General features: G+C 37.5%; 1 protein-coding gene across 7 annotated transcripts; it reads right to left on the bottom strand.

The window, feature by feature from the left end:
• Window positions 1-1400: 1400 nt before the first annotated feature.
• LOC110918710 lies at window positions 1401-9264 on the bottom strand. Of its 7 annotated transcripts, XM_035984179.1 has the most exons (15): window positions 8974-9264; window positions 7020-8268; window positions 6728-6818; window positions 6569-6653; window positions 6351-6435; window positions 6167-6236; window positions 5915-5984; window positions 5166-5214; window positions 3967-4234; window positions 3266-3537; window positions 3114-3188; window positions 2457-2526; window positions 2233-2313; window positions 2053-2132; window positions 1401-1639 (listed from the first exon to the last, which is right to left on the bottom strand). In XM_035984179.1, exons 2-15 carry the CDS (start codon window positions 7046-7048, stop codon window positions 1561-1563), a joined length of 1404 nt encoding a protein of 467 aa, XP_035840072.1. In that variant the 5' UTR covers window positions 7049-8268; window positions 8974-9264; the 3' UTR covers window positions 1401-1560. The 7 variants fall into 7 exon arrangements, with proteins under 7 accessions (XP_035840072.1, XP_035840060.1, XP_035840057.1 ...); XM_035984167.1 differs by lacking the exon at window positions 7020-8268 and having other exon boundaries at window positions 5166-5211; window positions 8974-9263; XM_035984164.1 differs by lacking the exon at window positions 7020-8268 and having other exon boundaries at window positions 8974-9263.
• Window positions 9265-22864: the final 13600 nt, after the last annotated feature.

The following is a 22864-nucleotide window of genomic DNA, read 5'->3' on the forward strand; positions in this document are numbered from 1 at the left end:
AAAAAGATGTCAACAACTGCTATGAGTCAACTACAACATAGTTGTTAATAGAATAGCGGATGATAAGGACAAGCTACCTGTATGCTATGTAGCGATAGCTGATATTTCATGTTTAGTGATACTCTAGAAGAAAGTCTTAGAAATATTTTACATGTTTATTTTATTAAAATTCTGGTACATACTGAAGAAATACGCTTCTTTTTTCATTCGTGAAACAAAATACTCTAACACTATGTTCCCAAGTCATTTAATAGGGGGAGGTGAGGGGAGGGGAAGGAAAATTTTCTCTTCTAATCTCTCCAATTTGGGAGGATGAATATATAACCATATTTGGTCATATTTTCTTCCCTTTTCCTTCACCTCCCCCTGTTAAATGAAACTCGGGAATATGGTTTTTCACATTTTCATCTTTTTTCCCTCCTCTCCCCCTGTTAAATGAGTCTCGGGAACAGAGTGTAAATGAAACAAAATACCCTAAATATGCTTCTTTTTTTCAATCTCTATCTATATTTATATAAAAAAAAAAGATAAAAGAAAGAAAGAAAAAACCTAAAGCCGCTATTTTCATGCTATTTAGGCGCCAAACATCATAGAGCGGGAAACTCGTGCTTCGCTACGCCATGCGCTATAGCGAGCGCTATGCTCGCTATATATTAACAACTATGACTATGAACTACAGTCGAAAGCAAGTTTGATCCTGGATAGGCTGTTAATAAGCACTTAGGCAGATGGTAATGGTATTGCAGTTGGGTAAGCAGAAAAAAGTCAACTACAGTCAAATGTTCACTGTAGACAAAAGGGTTTTATTTTCATGTATCGTCTATAGATACAATAAATGTGCATAGGTTTCACTTGGGCCAAATGCAGTCTCAAGTTGAGAAGTGGGCGAGTGTGGTTCTTAGGATAACTACGAGCCGGGTTTATGTTGGCCATCTAGTTAGATTTCCTTTTCCTAGTCCACTCATGGCGAAATGTCCCGCAGTGGCCAATGGCTACAATCTTGTTTTCTTGTATAATTTCAAAGAAATTTGCCTAGTACCAACGCCCTTTACCATAAAAATAGATAAAGCCATTGTATATTTTGGAAAGCCTCTATTTTGCTTGTTAGACCAACTTTCGTAAACGATTCGAATTACTTCTCTTATTGAAATTCAAGTTATATATAAAGGGATTCTTTCAAAGGCGTCGTAAACCAATGTGGTTTTTTTTTTTTTTTTTTTTTTTTTAAATTCAAGTTATAGAGTGAAGGAATATCCCACCAAAAACAGACGTTGTAAAGCGATCTCTACCTTATAAATTTTGATATGATTTGCTTGATCTTAATGAAATGATTGCCCTCACATCCAAGGCACATGAGGCGATTTCATAGAGGCTCTTCAAAAACAATGAAATAGGGATGGTTCTTGAAATCAAGTATAAATGGATTATAGTTGTAACATTTGTTTGTATACAAGAATAATGAAGTGACAACTTCTTAGATGTACTACTAAACATTTGTATCCATATATTTATCTTTTGCCCAATAAAACACAGCAAAAAGTCTTATAAACTATCTACTATCTATGTATCATGTACAAGTAACCGCTCATCGATGTTAACACGACAAATAGGGCATTTTTTACACTTTTCAGAACATTTACTGCACAAATAGAGGCAGAATTAAATCATGATAATACTTTAAAAATATAACAAATAAATAAAAGTGTTAATTGCCCGGATGGTCCCTGTGCTTTCACATTTTTTCAGTTTAGTCCTCACCTTTTAAAAATAGCAGGTATGCTCCCTATGGTTTGTTATTTTGTTACTCGGATAGTCCCCTGGGTAGTTGTCAGGGGACTATCCGAGTAACAAAATGACAAACCATAGGGAGCATATCTGTTATTTCCAAACTAACTGACATTTACTCAGGGACTATCCGAGTAATAAAATAACAAACCATAGGGAGCATACCTGCTATTTTCAAAAGTTGGGGACTAAACGTGAAAAAACGTGAAACCACAGGGACCATCCGGGCAATTAACTCTAAATAAAATTAAGGAGGATTAGGAGTACCTGCAAAGCACCCAATGCCGACACGGAAGGAGTACTACGCTTAATTCTCTTTCATAGCAGACCCGACACAGAACTTTTTCCTGTAATAGTTTCGTTAATCAGGTTTAAAATGCAATAATATTCATATATCAAAACAATACAGATGAAAAGTTTTTTTTTTTTTTTTTTTTTTTTTTTTACATTTTGAAGTGTTTCATATTCTTGTTGGCTGATAATAGTGATTTCAGTGTGCTCACAAAGTGCAGCCTGAAGTCTACAAACCTGAAAGGATGAATAAACAATTGAAGTTTAACCCTTTGAACCACTAATCACCATGTCTATAAATTGTTCTAAAAACATAAAAAAACAAATAAAAAGTAAAAAACTTTGTAGATAAATAAATAGAATAAAAAAGCATGTTTTACCTCTTCAGTGAGAGCCTTTTTAGGCATTTTCTTTACTACTTCAGGTGGATATCCACAGAAAGTGTTATATCTGTGTAGATACAAACATACAAAATATATATTAAAACAAACACTACTATGATGTGCCACGTCAGCAGCCCAATTGCCATTTACAAATGTTAAGTACTTTTATATTTGAGTAAAGTACACGGATGGTCCCTATGGTTTACCAAAATTTTGGATTTGGTTCCTAGCTTTTCAAAACTACACGGATAGTCCTTGTGGTTTGCACTTTGTAACACATTGAGTCCCTAACTTTGCCAAAAGTACATGGATGGTCCTTGTGGTTTGCTACTGTAACACATTTAGATGCTAACTTGGACCTACTGAAACCTTTAGATTTGTTGGTTGAGGACTAATTGTGTTACAAAGTGCAAACCATAGATTTGTATCAGTGTCAAGTCGAAAAGGTTTAGTAAAAAAAATGGGAACAGATCAAATAATCAAAACGGTCAAACGAGGTGAAACGTGAAAGTCGTACAAAGTCTATTCTTAATGCATATAACTTCTATACATTATGAAATGTTCTAAATTATGACCCGTTTAAGCTCGAGCCCTTTTTGACCTGTTACCAAACATACATTTTTCTTTAAGTATTACTTTGTGAATGGTACCTACCCAGTTGCGCCAGCATGGTAAAGTCGTGCTTGTTCTTCTCGACTTTCTTCATCAGTATACCACCAACCAATCAACCTGTGCAACGAGTTTAATTAAAAAAACATAAGTATCTTTAACTTAGTTTGGTCAACACTACATCAATTCGGGTTTACCTAGATCCACCGTACAAAAACCCAAAGCAGTCATGAGTTTCAGACGAAAAGTCTAACAATCGTCCTGTGTGGGGCCCAGTATGCGGTAACTTGATGCATTCATCCACCAATTTAGATGCAGAAAATACAACTCCTGCTCCTTGAAGTACAAGTAACGGAGAGAAGACAATCGGTAGAGGGATAAAACCGGCAGCCGCAGGTGTTTTCTGAAACTCAAAATGACCGTAACTTACGTTCATGCCTTTTGTCAAGGAATTTTCAGAAACCAGATCCTTGAGAATAGTTGATTGCATAAAGGTATTAGAGTAAATTGCCATTTTAGTCCCCCGAGGTTTGGTAAAAATTGCCATTTTAGTCCAAATAGTTTTTTTTTCTCCTCTGGGTCCCTGACTTTTCCATTTTCTTGCCATTTTGATCACATTGCCTAACTCAGTCTAAAAATCTGGTTATAACCAGGGGTATCTTTGGCATAACTGTTGTTTAGTGATAACCAGGGGTAGTTTACAACATAATTTATAAACCTCATAATAATTTAATGCCAAAAATACCCCTGATTATAACCTGGTTTTTAGACTAAGTTAGGCAATGTGATCAAAATGGCAAGAAAAAGGAAAAGTCAGGGACCCAGAGGAGAAAAAAAACTATTTGGACTAAAATGGCAATTTACTCAAAGTATTAAAATTAAACAAGTTTTAGCATACCTCTAAGTGCATACAAAGAAGTATTTGAAACACAATAACGGGAACTTTTGTTATGTGACCACCGGCATACTGCAATCTGCTTACTCTATTCATATGGATATTATTTGAAGAAACTAATAGGCCGCTATTCCAGTCAAGATATCTAATATTTGATGATGATGATGATGATGATGATGATGATGTGCTGGCATAATGTGATTGGTGGTTTCTATGATTAGTTGGATTAGACCAGTTTGTGCAAACAAGAAACGCAAAGCACTCTGCAATTCTGTAGACGATAAATTGCAGCAAGTGAAAACATGCAAGTTATTAAGGTAACCCACTTTGGTCTCCTTTGTGTTTTGGATTACAGTGTAACACACTTCATTTTCATATAAAAAAAAAAAAAAAAAAAAAAAAAAAAAAAACATTTTGCAGGATTCACATAATAAAATAACCGTAGTGAGAACACCTTTAAAGCGTAGTTATCGATAGCGAATAGCGACAAGGTACCTATATGCTACGTAGCGATAGCGATGAAATAGCGCTCGCTATTTCGTGTGTAGCGATAAGGTAGTAGAAAATTTTAAAAATAAAAAAATAGATATTTATAATTTATATATGTGTATAATGTTAATTTTATACTTTTTATGCATAAATTCAGAAGTTTAAAGACCAAATGTAATCTAGTGAAGATAGAGGGGGTTAAATGTTTAAATACTCAAACTAATTGTACACTTTTTACGTAAAAATTATAAGTTTTAGGTGCTAAATATAAAATGGTGAAAGATAGAGGGGTTAAATGTTAAAATGCCTAAAGTTATTTAACCCTATAAGTGTAAAACACGCCGCTACTGCATCTTCTTCCTGGTCGCATCTTCTTCTCACAAGTTTCCGGCCAAAAAGCAGCGCCTGCGACGGAATTCATCGCCGGAGGTCGCTATCTGGTCGATATGTGGTCGCTATGAACCTTGTAGCGGCATATAGGCGCCACGCCACGCTATTCGCAATAGCGTCCTCTATGGACGCTATTAATAACTATGCTTTAAAGTGTAACCTTTTTATTTCTTTTTTCTTTTCTTTTTTTTTTTTTTTTTTTTTGTGGATGTGAATTGAACTGTTTTACCCAAAACAGAATTCAGACCAAAGTTTGTTACTTTTTATATTCAATTTGTCGATAAAAAAACAGTAACGAAATTTTGCCAACATAAGGACAATACCCAAAGTTTATGAACAAGTCCCACCAGCCTAAAGTGCCTACATCACCTGCTAAATAAAAGTAAATCAATCAGGATGTTGTACAAAATTCATTTCTTTCTCAACTAAAAAAAGGGATGTCATGTAGGTACAATGATGGCAATTTTAAACCAGAATTTAAGTAGAGATCTGTGGGAACTGCTTCAAGTAATATGTGCTCAGCACATAGTTGTTAAAAGCCATCGCCTCTTGCGCCTAGGCCCATTTTTCAGGCGAGGCGAGGCAGTTGGGCTTTAAGTAGAAGAAATTGCGCTTTAATTCTCCAGGTGATGGTTCAGGCGCACATTCCGGCGCGATTCCTAGATTCCGGAGAGTTTCCGGGCAAATTCTCTAAATTCCGACAAGATTTTAGCCAGATTTCTACTTTTCATCCAAGGAAACTACTTTCTACGCTAATATTTTAGAACTTTTGGTATTAAATAGATGATATAAGGTATTATATAAAAGATTTGTTTATTTTGTTTGAAGAATAGTTTTGCTTTCTCTAATACATAATATATTTTAATTTTATTTCATTATGCGCTTTATTTTTCTCAGGCGCTCGCTTTTTTTTGCGCTTTGCGCCTAGGCCCCAGGCGAGGCCTATGCGCCTTCAATAACTATGGCTCAGCACTACGTACAAGTTCATGATTTGTTCTCAACTTAATACTGGTTTTTGTATTGAATGCGGCCCTATATATTAAGTAGTAAAATAGCCATTTGAGAATATTACCACATAGCTTCAAAAGGGTGAACAACGTAGCAGCAATGAAGAAGATCATTGAAATAGATATCCAAAAATGCTAAAAAAAAGATCAAAATGCTGGTTAGCAGTAGTATTCAACAACTATGAGCAAGATTCATGGTAACATAAATTTCCAACACAAGAAAACTACACAATTTTTTTATTTTATTTTTTACTATTTTCTTCTTTAGCACATTAAATGTAATATTTGAATGTGATAGCAAAAGCAGTGTGACTTACAGGAAGTGTCTCCCATATCGCTTCATCAGTCAAATGTTCTTCGTTTACTGGCAGTAACGCCTTGCACATTCTGTACACATTACAAATCTTGTTTTCAGATTATAGGGTTATTTACGTCAATATTGATTTACAAAATCACCCACAAATAAAACTAACGCGATCTAATAATCTAAAAATAAAGCACCTCACATTGTCGACAAGAATTATTAATTCAAACGCCAACAAAGGAAGAAAGACAATCTTCAAGCTTACAGCAGGAACTTTCATAACTGCACAATTGAAATTTATAACCCCTTGGCCCTTGGTATGTTAACAGACACAACATAAACAAAGGCAACATTTTGTCATAGAACCAACAAAAATGACGGATTCAAAACGAAATAAATATGTTCAATACTATACCATATACGCTCTCCAAAAAGACGCAAAGAAGTAGTTCAAATGCAACAAGCAAAGCCATGCCCACAACTGAATGACATGGTGCCCACTGCACAAACACACAGATAACATTACACGCTAACTACATTTAAAAAAAAAAAAAAACAGAAGAAAATATCATACGTGACGGTTTTGGGGAGTTGATGGCGCAGGCAAAGAGAATCTCCCTCGGGCTATAACTAAATGAAATACGAAAAGTGGAGAGAAAACAATCCTGCATAACAAAGAAACGGAAGTTGCAATTTACTCTGTTTAAAAAATCCCCATTCTGTCAAGAAACAAACCTCATTGTAGATTATGATATTATATCAGAGCAGAAAACAATGTTGCCCACAAACAACAACAAAAACCTATGAATCAAAAATTTCCATTATTCATCCAACTAAACTATTCCCAATTTTCAGTTCAAACTTACAATTGAATAGTACAAATTAATCCTTTCATTCCAAAAAAGAGGCCCTTTGATTATACCGCCGCTATAGAAACACCACCGACACACCATACACACACCACTGGAAATTCATAGTATGTTAGGGTTCACCCTATCATACCGCCCGTATGATGTGTTTGACTACAAAAAGAATGACTTATATCATGACTGACAAAGTGATACGCCCGTAACACCTTTTTCACCCTATCATAAGGCCCGTATGATGCAATGTTTTAAAAACCGGTTTTTAAATCAAACCGGAAAAGGCTAAAAAATGGTTCAACCGGTTGAACCAGGTTGTACCGAGCGGTTCAGCCGGGTTGACTAGCTAACTCTATAAATTCATAAATTACAACATCAACTCAAAAGTTAATCCAAAAATGCATAATTACATATTAAAAGATGATCCAAAAGTAAATCCATAATATAAAATAGTCTAGAAGATAATCGAAAACCATTCAATTTTCCAAAAAGCTCTTTTAAATGAAAGTGTACGATATGTTTAAGTCATTTGAGTGTTGAATACATCAACTATTTTCGCTTCATACAATATTAAATAAGAATTTTTAGTTACGAATAATCATAATATATAAAAATTACGTAAGATAAGTAACATATATAATAAAAATAAGTAACAACCCAAACTAAAATAACCATGAGCCGATACCGGTATTACGTTTCAAACCGGTATACCGGATTTTACCGCCGGTACAAACCTTATGCCGTTTCACTTATTTACCGGGGTGTTTCGTACCGGATTTATATATGAAAATGGTAATACCGGTATAACCGGCCGGTATTTACCGGTTTTTAAAACATTGCTTAAAAGTGTAAATTTCATCGAAAATATCCTAAAATTTTATATGTATTGAGTCCGCCGTATTTCTTTCTTTAAAATTTCCAGCCCCCTCTTGATATGATGTGACACGCAAGCCTTGGGCTCCGTGTTTGTATAGCGGGACCCTTTGATTATCATCTCAAAGCAACAACATTACAAAAGCAAAATCCATAAGGATTCTCTTTCCCGCACACCCGGTAGACACTTCAAAAAAGCAATCGGGCTCGGCATCGGGTTCGGCCCCTAGTTCGGCTTCGGGTAAAGGTTTGTACTCCGACCAGTTGGAAGAAATTGGGACGAAAATTGACACATTCAATTTCATCCAACAACAAAGGGTCGAGGTGAAGAAAAGTATCCAAGCGGCTCGCGAAAAAAAGGCATCTCACAAAGAAATACCTGCGGATATGAAGTTTCTCGCCATGAACGTCAATCACCATAGCGGAGCAGAATTGGCAACGACGATGAAAAAAAGAGATCTTAGAAAAATATAACATGGATAAATGACGAAGTTTTTATTACTATTTTTTTTAATGTACTTGTTTTTTTTTTTATTTTATGTAGTTTTTTAGTTAGTTTGTTAATTTAATTAAATGAAATTCTTGATTAGTTTAAAAAAATAGCAGTGCCACATGGCCACCCACGCCAGCTAGCCCACGCCGCTACCACACCCCACTTTTTTTTGGGTGGCCTGGTGGAGCCCACCTCTGCCACATGTCAACCCAAGCCCCAAACCCATGCCCCACTCCCACACCGCTTTTTTTGGGTGGCCTGGTGGAGCTCATCTCCACCACATGTCAACCCATGCCCCACTCCCAGTAGTCTTATAATGTTAACTTAGGGCATGTTTGGCTAAGCTTTTTGAAACAACTTATTGACTTATTGGCTTTTTGGAAAAGTCAGTATGATGAAGTGACATATTGACTTATTAGCTTTTTCTCCTCACATACATCCTCATTGCCAAACATCATTTTGAAGCTTATGACTTTTCAAAAAATCAATAAGTCAATAAGTTGTTCAAAAAGCTTAGCCTAAGTTGCTAATTACTAGGTTGGATTCTATAAAACAATTAAATTCGAAATAATAAAAGAAACATAAACTAACCACCAAGAAGAGAAGATATGATGATCCAATTTGAGAACCAGCAAGAGGGTGAAGGAGAAGAGTGAAGTATGAGCGCAGAAAGCCTGTAAAGATTTTGCTATTCTGCGCCAGCTCATTACTATGCTTACAAACCCTAGAATTGTAGTTTAGTTGCAGGGTGATGATGCGATTGAGGTACAGGAATACGAGGTGTTGTTGATTCGAAGAATACAAGATGATGTTGTGGTTGTATTGGATGTTGTTTAGGTGTCAATGATCGCAGGGAAAGGAAAAAATGATCCTAAGTCGAAATTTGGGAATTCGTTTTTCCTTTTTTTTATATGGTAAATTACAATTTTCGTCATAGGTTTGTATCGAATTGCAATAGATGCACTTTATAACTTTAATAATTATAATCTCAATCTTTTATTTGTAAAACTGTTACGCGTTACGTCCTTTAGCCTTAATCTTGATAAAATTTTCAGTTAAATATGGCATATGTCTTGCATATAGGGTAGATTGCTAATTTTAACTATTTTTATATATTTTTAAAAATAAGATAATATATATTAAAACTATTAAAAACTTTACATATGAGTATAAATAAAAGTAAATTACTTTTTGAGTCTCTATATTTTAGTGGTTTTGACCACTTAAATCCAAAATCAAAAAGTTTAACGCTCTGAGTCCCTAAACGCTCATTTTATAACGTTTTGAGTCCATTTTTTAACACTTGTACTTTGATTTTGGATTCAAGTAGTTAAAACCAAATGCGCGGCATGTAGCGAGAAGACTAATCGTGCGTGAAGGGGTAAGGTCCCAAAAACCTTGCTTCAAGTACTTGGGACCATACCACAACCTCGTCTTTCTAACCCTCTTTAGACCTTGCGCAGCCGCGCACTGGTCCTACAAAGAGAACTTAGAAAGAAAACAATATCCTACATCCGCGCGCCAAAAGGAAACTAGCAAATCCTTGCGCCAATCTCTATAACAGATAAGGATAAAAATCCTAATAAACACTTCTGCATAATCAATATCCAGACTTGGATAAAAAATAGCTTCTCTGATACCATACAGTAAAGAAGCCACACAGCATTACAAGCTATATTCTTCTAGAAGACTCCATCGTGCACCACCAGTTGGTTATAACCGAATGGCCACGTGGCATCATCCCAGGCTCCCTTGAAGTTACGATGATGGGACGGAATTGAAGAGAGATCTTCACTTGCCCACTTTCCACGTGGTAATACCCTAACCGATGATCAAGATCATGATTCGTGTGCTCCCACACTCGTTAGCGATTAACGGAAAGGAAGAACAACCGCTTACGGAAAAGCATCTTCCGTCAAGTTTTCACCAACAGGTTTTCCCGCCCAAACTTCGGCTATAAATAGAAGGATAATTCAGGTATAATTCTCAAGTTACATTCACATCAGTTTCACTTCTTCTTCTTCATAAACCCTGTACTTTGTGACAACCGTCACTTTTCCGTACATTCCGTACACTAAATGAACAGTGATCTGTGCCTTAATGAACATACATGATCTAGTTTACAAGAGAAATAAGTTTCTGAATTCCATACAAGTGAATTCATGTACGTTTTATACTACAAAATATTGCTTTATGCAAAAAACGAGAGCGTTGCGTCAAAAATATTAGTAAACTCACCGGTAAGACACACTGTGTCAACGGAACTGCAGAAAGCAGTCAGACAATAAAATTGGAGCCTAGGTGTAGGTCCAATAACAAGAATACATTAAAACCCAAGAGTACATACAAGGGTTTAATATATATGCTATATGAAAGCAAAAATAAGCACTAAAAAGCACCCGAAACACACTTTAAGAGCAGAACTAATTGCGACAAAACTGCGAAACGAACGTTGATGGCCGCCCGGATAATATTTAATCCCACAAATATTCTGTTATGATTAAAATTTTATTTTAATCAGGTTCGTGTTGAAAAATAAATTAAAACGCTTAAAAACGTTATTTTTTCAAGTTTAAGCACGTACCGTGTGTTCCTACGCGACACAGTGCTTACGCTGCAAAACGCAGACAACGCAGAAAACCTAGGAATATTCCAGGAATATGCTAGGAATATTCCAAAGAATATGCTAGGAATATTCCAAAGAATATGCTAGGAATATTCCAAGAATATGCTAGGAATATGCTAAGAATATTCCAGGAATATGCTAGGAATATGCTAGGAATATTCCAAAGAATATGCTAGGAATATTCCAAAGAATATGCTAGGAATATGCTAGGAATATTCCAGGAATATTCCAGGAATATGCCAGGAATATGCCATATGGAATGTCTATAAATACCTTGAGATGGCACACTAAACAATTCACCACCCAACACCACAAAACTACTCTCTCCTCTCCCTCAAAAACTTTCGGCCGAACACCCCTTGATCATCCATCATATTTTTCGATTTTGTTCTTCACATTCCAACATCATACAAGTGTCAAGTGTCACGCATAAGAAGGCTTGGTGCACTCGGAGCTCGAAGGACCTCTTTCTCTAGCTTTTATCCACCACATTCGCGTCTAGATACTTCCCTAGCCTCGAGCTAGTGGTATGTTGCTTAAAACACATTCTTGAGCTATTTTGAAGTGGTTAATGTGATGTGTAATGATTAAAACTCGAAATCTTACAAAATGGTGCATTAAAGTCTACTAAAAACATGAAAAATGATGGTTAAAAGCTCACTAGTTGTGTAAATGTTGTAGTAATTGAAATTTGTGATTATTTAGGCCCGATCTACGTTGTGGTAGCTCGGATCATCATTTAACCCTGTTTGGTTAAGATCATGGATCTTGACATAAGCTTGTTTGAAATGGTGCAAGGGTTAAAAGGTGAAACTCTACCACACAAGAAACATGAACTTGTGTAAAAGTATTTTTACTTATGAAATAGTGTCTGAAACTAGCCGATCTATGTGTCCACAAGTGGTATTTTCAAAAGACCAAGCGTCAAAAGAAATCACATGTTCTAATCCGGATCTTACACAAACAAAAGTGATTTTTGTGATCAAACAAGTGTGCGAACACTAGTGTAACAAAAGTTTTAACAAAGAAATAATTTTCGTAAAAACCGACTAGAAGTTGTGGAACTTCATATTCTTTAAAAATAAAGTTTTTTTTTTTTTGTTTTTAAGAAATTAAACTTATTTTTAAAGATAACAAGACTTACTAAATGTGCTAGTAAATTACTACACATTTTTGTAAATATGCAAGTTCATGAAATGGGGAAAATTAGTGATTGTTGTTGATGATTATTGTTGATAATTGTTGTTGATGATTGTTGACGATTTAAAAGAAAATAAACACATGTTTTGAAAACATGGGAAACCTCCATTTTTAGGGGAAACTCTGTCAAAATTTTTATAAATTTTGACACTTAGAAAAATATAAGTTTTTGAAGAACTTATTCCCTAAAAATGTATTTAAAGGTATTACCAAGGTTTCCCTAATTTTTGGTGATAAGAAATGAGGATTTCTTCAAAAATAAAAGTGGATATAAATATGTATATTTTTGAGAGAAAAATATATATTATTTTATCACCAACTTTTGTGCTAAGTGAATATAGTATGTGTTATACGTGCTAGCGTATTGAGACGTAAAGATACACTAAATACTCATGAGGAGTATAAACATGAAAATACACATACAACATGCTTAGACACATACAAGAGGATATATTTATGAAAATATATTACTTGGACAAAATACATAATTCGGGTGCAAAATACAAGATACGTATATTTATTTTTGAGAAAATGATATAAGACAAATAGTTAAAAATATAAATATTTTTAACACAAGAACACAAATACAAAAGATAGTGACTTGCACTTGTGCGATACAAGTCTAGTGACTAACGTTAATAAAACGCGTTTAGGTCACGACGCTAGATAAGCAACTCCGGTGAAGTTTACGACGCAGGAACGCAAAGTTGTGAGTTCATGCTCCCCCTTTTCTTTAACTGTTTTTGGCTTTATAACTCTCGGGGGTGAAATACATGTTACAAATATTATAATTTTTTTTACAAGTAGTAAAAATACAAGAAGCACTCTTGGTGAGAACGAGTACCGAGTGCAATACGAATCGAGAATACAAAAATACGAGAAGCACACTTGGTGAGAACGAGAACCAAGTATGATGTGCTTTAAGAAATGCCTAGAAATTACTAGATCATGTGAGCATAGACTTAATACTAAAAATGCCATAAAGTCTTGGTGAAAACTAGTACCAAGCCATTAAAAACATTCAGTAATTAGGGACGAGGGTTAGATCTAACGGGTACGGCCGAGCCCCACTCATGGTCCTTATGTGACCTCTTGAGTGCTTCGGTGTCCCAGTCGAGGTAAATCGACACAGTCGAGGTAAATCGACACAGTCGAGGGTAATCGACACAGTCAAGGGAAATTGACACAGTCGAGGTTAATCGACACAGTCGAGGGTAATCGACATAGTTAAAGGAGCCAACACTAATGCTCCATAAGTCCTCACATGCCTTAAAGGAGCCAACACTAATGCTCCATATGTCCTCACATGCCGAAATGTCTTTGTACAAACATTCAATTAGTACGTGGTGTACACAAGAAAACTTGATTTTTGCAAGAATACTTTATTTATACAAGATACATACCATGTTTTCATACTCGGTATGCAAAACGCATGAACTCGCTCAACTTTATGTTGATGTTTTCCAAAATTACATGTATTTCAGGTGACAGGATGGATCTTGGGCGCAAGTGTTGTAACTAGAAGTAGACTACAAGTTTAGATGTCATCCACTTTTGTTGAATTGTAACCTAGATGAAGGTTGTGTTTTAAAACTTAAATGACAAGTGTTTGTGATCCTCAAAATTTTCCGAATGGATGAACATCGTTTTAAATCATGTAGTTGTTTATTATGATCGAATGCAATGATAACAAGCTAGTCACACATCATACGCTTCCGCAAAAGACAGGGTGTGACAGTTTGGTATCAGAGCTTCGATTGTAGTGAACTAGGATTCCTTCTCGAGTCTAGACTACAATCACTAAAGTGCTTTCACAAAAACATTTTACAAAATGGTTTTCATTGCATTCACGAAAGCGCCAAGATCCACGAGTCAGACACTTTTCAAAGAAAAGACAAGGCAAGGACATTAGTGAGGAATACCCATAAAGTAAGGTGCCAACCAAGGCATAGTCTACAAAAGTTAGACTTGACAAAATGACCCCCCCCAAAACGAGAGTTATACGTGGTATAATGCATTAAGTTACTTGATTATGCTAAGTAGCATATTTGTTATTTGTATTCATGCATACGAATAAGTGTACGGAATGATTATTGACGTGAATAAAATTCTTTCGACTCCGACTCCTATTACGGTACGTGACTCGCACGATGAAGCTATCGACCTCGCGTCCTTTGCAAAGCTCGTGGCTGGGAGTGATTACCAGACAAGACTCTGAGCTTACTTCCGTAGGAGATGGCTGATCTTCCCTCTCGAACGTGAAGATGCCAAACTACGGTGGTGATGACGAGGCAGAGGCGGCGACCTTGAACGAACTCTTAATCAACGGGACGAGATCCCTCCGGATTATGTGAAGCAAAATTGACAACATACTTGACTAGAAAAGGAAGATGAAGTATTCATCACGAAGGTGCCCCTCCAACTACTAGGAATTCTCTCCATTCCTATTCCATCTAATCATCGTGCCTATACGCGCATAACAGTAACGAATGTTAGCGCATGGACCTCCGCAATGGTCCTTTCCATGGCAAGGAGTCTAAGGACAGTAGTGTCCCCTCCTAGATCAATCATCTGCTTGGACGAGAGAAAATTGGGGTAACTGTGCAAGACAATTTATTATTACGGGGGCCCACGTAATAACGACTTGTAGTGCACAGAAATCCTGGTGGATTCTACGGGTCGAGCTAATGAAAACCACACCAAATTCAATGTATAGGTGTCCTCACCTTCATCTGGTAGAACATCACATAGATCAGTGCTTTAGCACGTAAGAAAGTAGGAAGCCTGTCTCAGCCTACTTCGTGACTGACACTTCTACCTGCGTACGAGACGTTTGAGGAAAACGACATTTAAGCAAGTGAAGATGAGAAACATTCAAGAGATTCAGCGACTTTGCACTCTCTATCACCCATACACGAGCAACCCCCTCTAAGGGAAAATGTACGCCCCAGTAAAGCCAAAAACCTAAGAAAACCAATGTAGCGGGAAATAACTGAAACCTAAATGACCGAGGCAATGTAACCTCAAGTTCGTTTAAGCCAAGTTGGCAAGCCTAAGTGAAGGCTCAGTAACTGTTTCCCGCTCATACATTGAGTATTTATGTATACATGTGAAATTGGGTGATTACATAATGGCTTATGGTGCTATGTACCTCATAGACACTTGGAATGTTGCCTAACCTACTTCATACCGTTTTGGCAGAAGGGAATGCCGCCCAGGCGAGACACAAACACCAGTACGCTACCAAGAACAGAAGCCGAGCTGCAAGAATGCATCTCGCAGGCAATTGCACGACATGAAGCCCTCCGCTCTAAGCACATCAATGGCACGACTGAGAATAACCCTCCAACTGGCTGCACCTATAAACAGTTCCTGGACTGCAAGCCTTTGAATTTTGATGGCACAGGAGGTGCCGTTGCATTTGTTCGTTGGACAGAAAAGACGGACTCAGTTCTAAGAATGAGTAACTGTTCACCCCAACAAAGCGTTACCAATATCTCAGGGTTATTTCTGGATGGCGCACTCTCATGGTGGAACCTTCAGGTTCAGACCCTTGGTGCAGATGCTGCTTATGCACTGAGCTGGGACGAGCTCAAGGAAATGATGGAAAAGAAATACTGTTCTAGGACTGAAATCCAGAAGCTTGAGGTGGAGTTCTGGAATTTGAAAATGGACGGACCGAAGATTCCTGAATACGTCCAGCGATTTCACGACTTGTCTAGGGTCGTCCCCTACCTAGTCAAACCGGAATTCAAGAGGATAGAACGATTCATTTGGGGACTTGCACCCCAGATTAGGGGCATGGTTACTACCTCAAAACCCTCAACCATCGCAGAGGCTATCGATATGAGTGTCACCCTTACTGAAGAGGCTCTACGTGCGGGAAAATTTTCAGAATCTGAGGATAACAAGAAAGAGACTCATGTGGAGTCGTCAAGCAACAAGAAGAGGAAGTCCTCAAACCTAAAGATGAGCACCCAACTCAACTATGGAAGCTCTAAAGCAAACAAAAGAAAGAAAGTGAATTCGCCACATGGCAGGAGCACTGATGGAGCCATTAATAGGGCAGGTGGTAATGTTTACTCGGGGACTAAGCCGAGGTGCAGAGAATGCACTTTTCACCATAAAGGTCGATGTCTGAAGCCTAGGTGTGGAAAGTGTGGAAAAGAAGGGCACAACAGGGACGCCTGTTGGGCGAAGGACCCAGATGGAAGAAATAAGAGAATACCCGGTTGCTACAAATGTGGTGAAGCAGGGCACTTTAGGAAAGATTGCCCAAAGAAGAAACAAGCAAGGAAGGGTTTTCACGATCGAAACTCGTGAACCACGCTAGGATCCAGATGCGGTTACGGGTACGTTCCCTATTAACCACCCTTATGCATCTATTTCTAATACTGGCATCAACCTTAACCTTGCATGCTTAGAACTTAAGAAACTTCTTGGCCTAGTCTCAAGTAAGATAGACGTCCCGTATTCTTTAGAAATGGGCAGATAGAAGGATAGCTTAAACAGTCGAAGCGATTAAGGATCGTGATTAGGCACTCAGAGGGCCGTAACCTTCTGTTACCATTGACTCGTGAGGTCATAATAATCAGCATGGATCGGAAATCCAAGTATGCAGCTGAAGTCGTCAATACGAGAAAATCAGACGCATCCCTCGTGCGAATGATGAAACCCAACTTTACTGTAATAGGCGCAAGGATGCTAGACCCCATAAGGCGGCAGATCTACGACATCCTTCATTGGTCGAAGAGGCATAGAAATGCCTCTGAGTAGACTGCAGAACCTGGGAACATCCCCGCGATGGAAGAAGTTCTAGTAGCCTTTTCAAAAGACTTGCCAGAAATGCCCCTTCGCAGCGTCAAGAGAAGTTTAGGATAAACCACGTGCCAAGAGCAGCACCAGTGTCGAATAATGTCTTACCGACTAACTTCGTCCGTAAAGCATAAGCTCCGGACGTAACTGCAAGAGCTACCAGACAGAGGAAGTTAAGGACATGACGCCTTTAGTTAGGGATATGAGGAGAAAGTTGGCAGTTCCATTTTGCGTAAATTCCTGAGAATTGAGAATCAGAATCCTTTGCCAACGACTGGCAACATAAACAGACAAAATCATAAGATCCTAGTTGCCACCCAAGGATCAACTTGAGGACAGGATGTCCATGACTGTGTATACCAGAAGGAAGTGTCCCTGAAACGACCTTTAGGACTCGCTTTGGAAGTTACGAGTTCCTTGTCGTACCATTTGGCCTAACACATGCATCGACAATATTCATGGACCTCATGAAATCGAACGTGTAAGCCATACCTAGATAAGCCATATACTTATTGACTACATTCTCATATGGCCAATGACCAAGGAAGGTCGTGAGCAACAACTGCAATTTACCTTGCAACTCTTAGAGAAAGAACAGTTAAGCGCTATGATGACGAAAAGCGGATTTCGAATTCGCGAAGTGAGAACTTTCAGATCCATGATGGATAAGAACGAGATTCATGCCAACCCTGCAACCAAGAGCTAAGGAGCTAGAGTTGCAATTATGTGACGCCTCTCGACAAAGTCTCGATTGTACGCCGATGCAACAAGACCACGACATTACATACGTGGCACATTGATTAAGGAATCATGAGAAGAACCCTTGAGATAGGTACACTCATTGCGCGCAGCAAACTGGGCGTTATTACCTGAAAGAAAACGTTGCACGATCTTTACTGATCGCAAACCGATGATCGTAAGAACTCGAATATGAACTGAGCTGTTGAACGATGCAGACTGTATGAACAAGATGCGTGCTTGTGTGATAAACTTTGATAAAAAGTTGGAACACTCACTTACCCTTAGTAGAGTCTTCCTACAACAGTATTTATCACGCCGCCGTCTAAACCGCTTTGTGTAAAGCTTTAGATGGAACGTAATGAGTCAATTCCCGTTGTGTTGAACGGAGACCGGGAATAATGGATCAACTGGCCGAGATGGTCCAGGAAAAATCTAGAGGCAAGGTCGTTCATATATGCGATTATATCAAGACAGCCCGCAGAACACAGAAAGATTACGCCGATGGGAGGCAGAAATCGTAAGAATTTGAGACAAGAAGCACGACTAAATTGAGAGCCGCGCCTAGAAAGGGCGTAGTGTGAATTGGAAAACGAAAAGATTGAATCCCCGGTGTAGGGATCAGAACCATTGTTCACAAGATGAAGCTTCCAGAAAAAGATCAGTAGTGATCGCGACACATTCATGTGTCTAGTCTTTAGAGGAGTCTGACGCAAGGAACAGTCATAGTTCCCACAAATAAGATTCACGTCAATGATATACTATACAACCTGTTGAGGTTTCGGACCAAGAGTCCACAAAATGCAGAAAAGACATGATTGATTTACTTGAGCATGATAAAATACATGACATGAGAACACAAAGACGTGTTTCAAATATAAGTGACCATATTGGTTTCACAACTCCCCTGCGACCGATGGCATCGCTTGAATTTCGGGACGAAATTCTTTTAACGGGGGGAGACTGTGACAACCGTCACTTTTCCGTACATTCCGTACACTAAATGAACAGTGATCTGTGCCTTAATGAACATACATGATCTAGTTTACAAGAGAAATAAGTTTCTGAATTCCATACAAGTGAATTCATGTACGTTTTATACTACAAAATATTGCTTTATGCAAAAACGAGAGCGTTGCGTCAAAAATATTAGTAAACTCACCGGTAAGACACACTGTGTCAACGGAACTGCAGAAAGCAGTCAGACAATAAAATTGGAGCCTAGGTGTAGGTCCAATAACAAGAATACATTAAAACCCAAGAGTACATACAAGGGTTTAATATATATGCTATATGAAAGCAAAAATAAGCACTAAAAAGCACCCGAAACACACTTTAAGAGCAGAACTAATTGCGACAAAACTGCGAAACGAACGTTGATGGCCGCCCGGATAATATTTAATCCCACAAATATTCTGTTATGATTAAAATTTTATTTTAATCAGGTTCGTGTTGAAAAATAAATTAAAACGCTTAAAAACGTTATTTTTTCAAGTTTAAGCACGTACCGTGTGTTCCTACGCGACACAGTGCTTACGCTGCAAAACGCAGACAACGCAGAAAACCTAGGAATATTCCAGGAATATGCTAGGAATATTCCAAAGAATATGCTAGGAATATTCCAAAGAATATGCTAGGAATATTCCAAGAATATGCTAGGAATATGCTAAGAATATTCCAGGAATATGCTAGGAATATGCTAGGAATATTCCAAAGAATATGCTAGGAATATTCCAAAGAATATGCTAGGAATATGCTAGGAATATTCCAGGAATATTCCAGGAATATGCCAGGAATATGCCATATGGAATGTCTATAAATACCTTGAGATGGCACACTAAACAATTCACCACCCAACACCACAAAACTACTCTCTCCTCTCCCTCAAAAACTTTCGGCCGAACACCCCTTGATCATCCATCATATTTTTCGATTTTGTTCTTCACATTCCAACATCATACAAGTGTCAAGTGTCACGCATAAGAAGGCTTGGTGCACTCGGAGCTCGAAGGACCTCTTTCTCTAGCTTTTATCCACCACATTCGCGTCTAGATACTTCCCTAGCCTCGAGCTAGTGGTATGTTGCTTAAAACACATTCTTGAGCTATTTTGAAGTGGTTAATGTGATGTGTAATGATTAAAACTCGAAATCTTACAAAATGGTGCATTAAAGTCTACTAAAAACATGAAAAATGATGGTTAAAAGCTCACTAGTTGTGTAAATGTTGTAGTAATTGAAATTTGTGATTATTTAGGCCCGATCTACGTTGTGGTAGCTCGGATCATCATTTAACCCTGTTTGGTTAAGATCATGGATCTTGACATAAGCTTGTTTGAAATGGTGCAAGGGTTAAAAGGTGAAACTCTACCACACAAGAAACATGAACTTGTGTAAAAGTATTTTTACTTATGAAATAGTGTCTGAAACTAGCCGATCTATGTGTCCACAAGTGGTATTTTCAAAAGACCAAGCGTCAAAAGAAATCACATGTTCTAATCCGGATCTTACACAAACAAAAGTGATTTTTTGTGATCAAACAAGTGTGCGAACACTAGTGTAACAAAAGTTTTAACAAAGAAATAATTTTCGTAAAAACCGACTAGAAGTTGTGGAACTTCATATTCTTTAAAAATAAAGTTTTTTTTTTGTTTTTAAGAAATTAAACTTATTTTTAAAGATAACAAGACTTACTAAATGTGCTAGTAAATTACTACACATTTTTGTAAATATGCAAGTTCATGAAATGGGGAAAATTAGTGATTGTTGTTGATGATTATTGTTGATAATTGTTGTTGATGATTGTTGACGATTTAAAAGAAAATAAACACATGTTTTGAAAACATGGGAAACCTCCATTTTTAGGGGAAACTCTGTCAAAATTTTTATAAATTTTGACACTTAGAAAAATATAAGTTTTTGAAGAACTTATTCCCTAAAAATGTATTTAAAGGTATTACCAAGGTTTCCCTAATTTTTGGTGATAAGAAATGAGGATTTCTTCAAAAATAAAAGTGGATATAAATATGTATATTTTTGAGAGAAAAATATATATTATTTTATCACCAACTTTTGTGCTAAGTGAATATAGTATGTGTTATACGTGCTAGCGTATTGAGACGTAAAGATACACTAAATACTCATGAGGAGTATAAACATGAAAATACACATACAACATGCTTAGACACATACAAGAGGATATATTTATGAAAATATATTACTTGGACAAAATACATAATTCGGGTGCAAAATACAAGATACGTATATTTATTTTTGAGAAAATGATATAAGACAAATAGTTAAAAATATAAATATTTTTAACACAAGAACACAAATACAAAAGATAGTGACTTGCACTTGTGCGATACAAGTCTAGTGACTAACGTTAATAAAACGCGTTTAGGTCACGACGCTAGATAAGCAACTCCGGTGAAGTTTACGACGCAGGAACGCAAAGTTGTGAGTTCATGCTCCCCCTTTTCTTTAACTGTTTTTGGCTTTATAACTCTCGGGGGTGAAATACATGTTACAAATATTATAATTTTTTTTACAAGTAGTAAAAATACAAGAAGCACTCTTGGTGAGAACGAGTACCGAGTGCAATACGAATCGAGAATACAAAAATACGAGAAGCACACTTGGTGAGAACGAGAACCAAGTATGATGTGCTTTAAGAAATGCCTAGAAATTACTAGATCATGTGAGCATAGACTTAATACTAAAAATGCCATAAAGTCTTGGTGAAAACTAGTACCAAGCCATTAAAAACATTCAGTAATTAGGGACGAGGGTTAGATCTAACGGGTACGGCCGAGCCCCACTCATGGTCCTTATGTGACCTCTTGAGTGCTTCGGTGTCCCAGTCGAGGTAAATCGACACAGTCGAGGTAAATCGACACAGTCGAGGGTAATCGACACAGTCAAGGGAAATTGACACAGTCGAGGTTAATCGACACAGTCGAGGGTAATCGACATAGTTAAAGGAGCCAACACTAATGCTCCATAAGTCCTCACATGCCTTAAAGGAGCCAACACTAATGCTCCATATGTCCTCACATGCCGAAATGTCTTTGTACAAACATTCAATTAGTACGTGGTGTACACAAGAAAACTTGATTTTTGCAAGAATACTTTATTTATACAAGATACATACCATGTTTTCATACTCGGTATGCAAAACGCATGAACTCGCTCAACTTTATGTTGATGTTTTCCAAAATTACATGTATTTCAGGTGACAGGATGGATCTTGGGCGCAAGTGTTGTAACTAGAAGTAGACTACAAGTTTAGATGTCATCCACTTTTGTTGAATTGTAACCTAGATGAAGGTTGTGTTTTAAAACTTAAATGACAAGTGTTTGTGATCCTCAAAATTTTCCGAATGGATGAACATCGTTTTAAATCATGTAGTTGTTTATTATGATCGAATGCAATGATAACAAGCTAGTCACACATCATACGCTTCCGCAAAAGACAGGGTGTGACATACTTATTCTCACATCGGAGGGTGGTCACGGAGAGAACCCCCATTCTCCCCGTGGCGAGTCTAACGGTGGTTGTTTTGCAGTTATTGTGAGAAGAAGAAGAACACTCACCCACGAATCGGACGAGGAGATTTAACCCCTTTTATGTAGATTCAAACCCCCTGGTTTAGTTGATTCCGGTCAATTAAACTAGTGTTTCTTCACTGGCGCCCACCGATTTCTCAGTTTATTCATTTCTTCTCGTTCCAATTCATTTTCTCTTCACGCCCTGTTTTCATATGGTAGAGAATTCAACAACTCACTCATCAAGTCCTCGATCTGGAATCAAGGGCATGAAAACCCAAGGTATCCAGATCGACGGAATCATGGGAGACGAAAACAACAACAAAAGTTATCTGGAAGGAAACGGCCCTGTGGTACAAATGGGAGTTTATAGTCGTCCAGATCTACTCTCGGAGGAAACTCCAGAGTACTGGTTCACCATGTTCCAAAAAGCCATGAACCAAATTTTTACACAAAACACCAGATCTGAGTCATTAAACAACAGATCTGATGTTCAAAAAGTAATCAAGGAAAAATCTGACACTACAACATTGGACCCACAATCGGCTTGTCAGTGG

Source organism: Helianthus annuus, chromosome 2 (assembly GCF_002127325.2).
Source record: "Helianthus annuus cultivar XRQ/B chromosome 2, HanXRQr2.0-SUNRISE, whole genome shotgun sequence".
Lineage (NCBI taxonomy): Eukaryota > Viridiplantae > Streptophyta > Magnoliopsida > Asterales > Asteraceae > Helianthus > Helianthus annuus.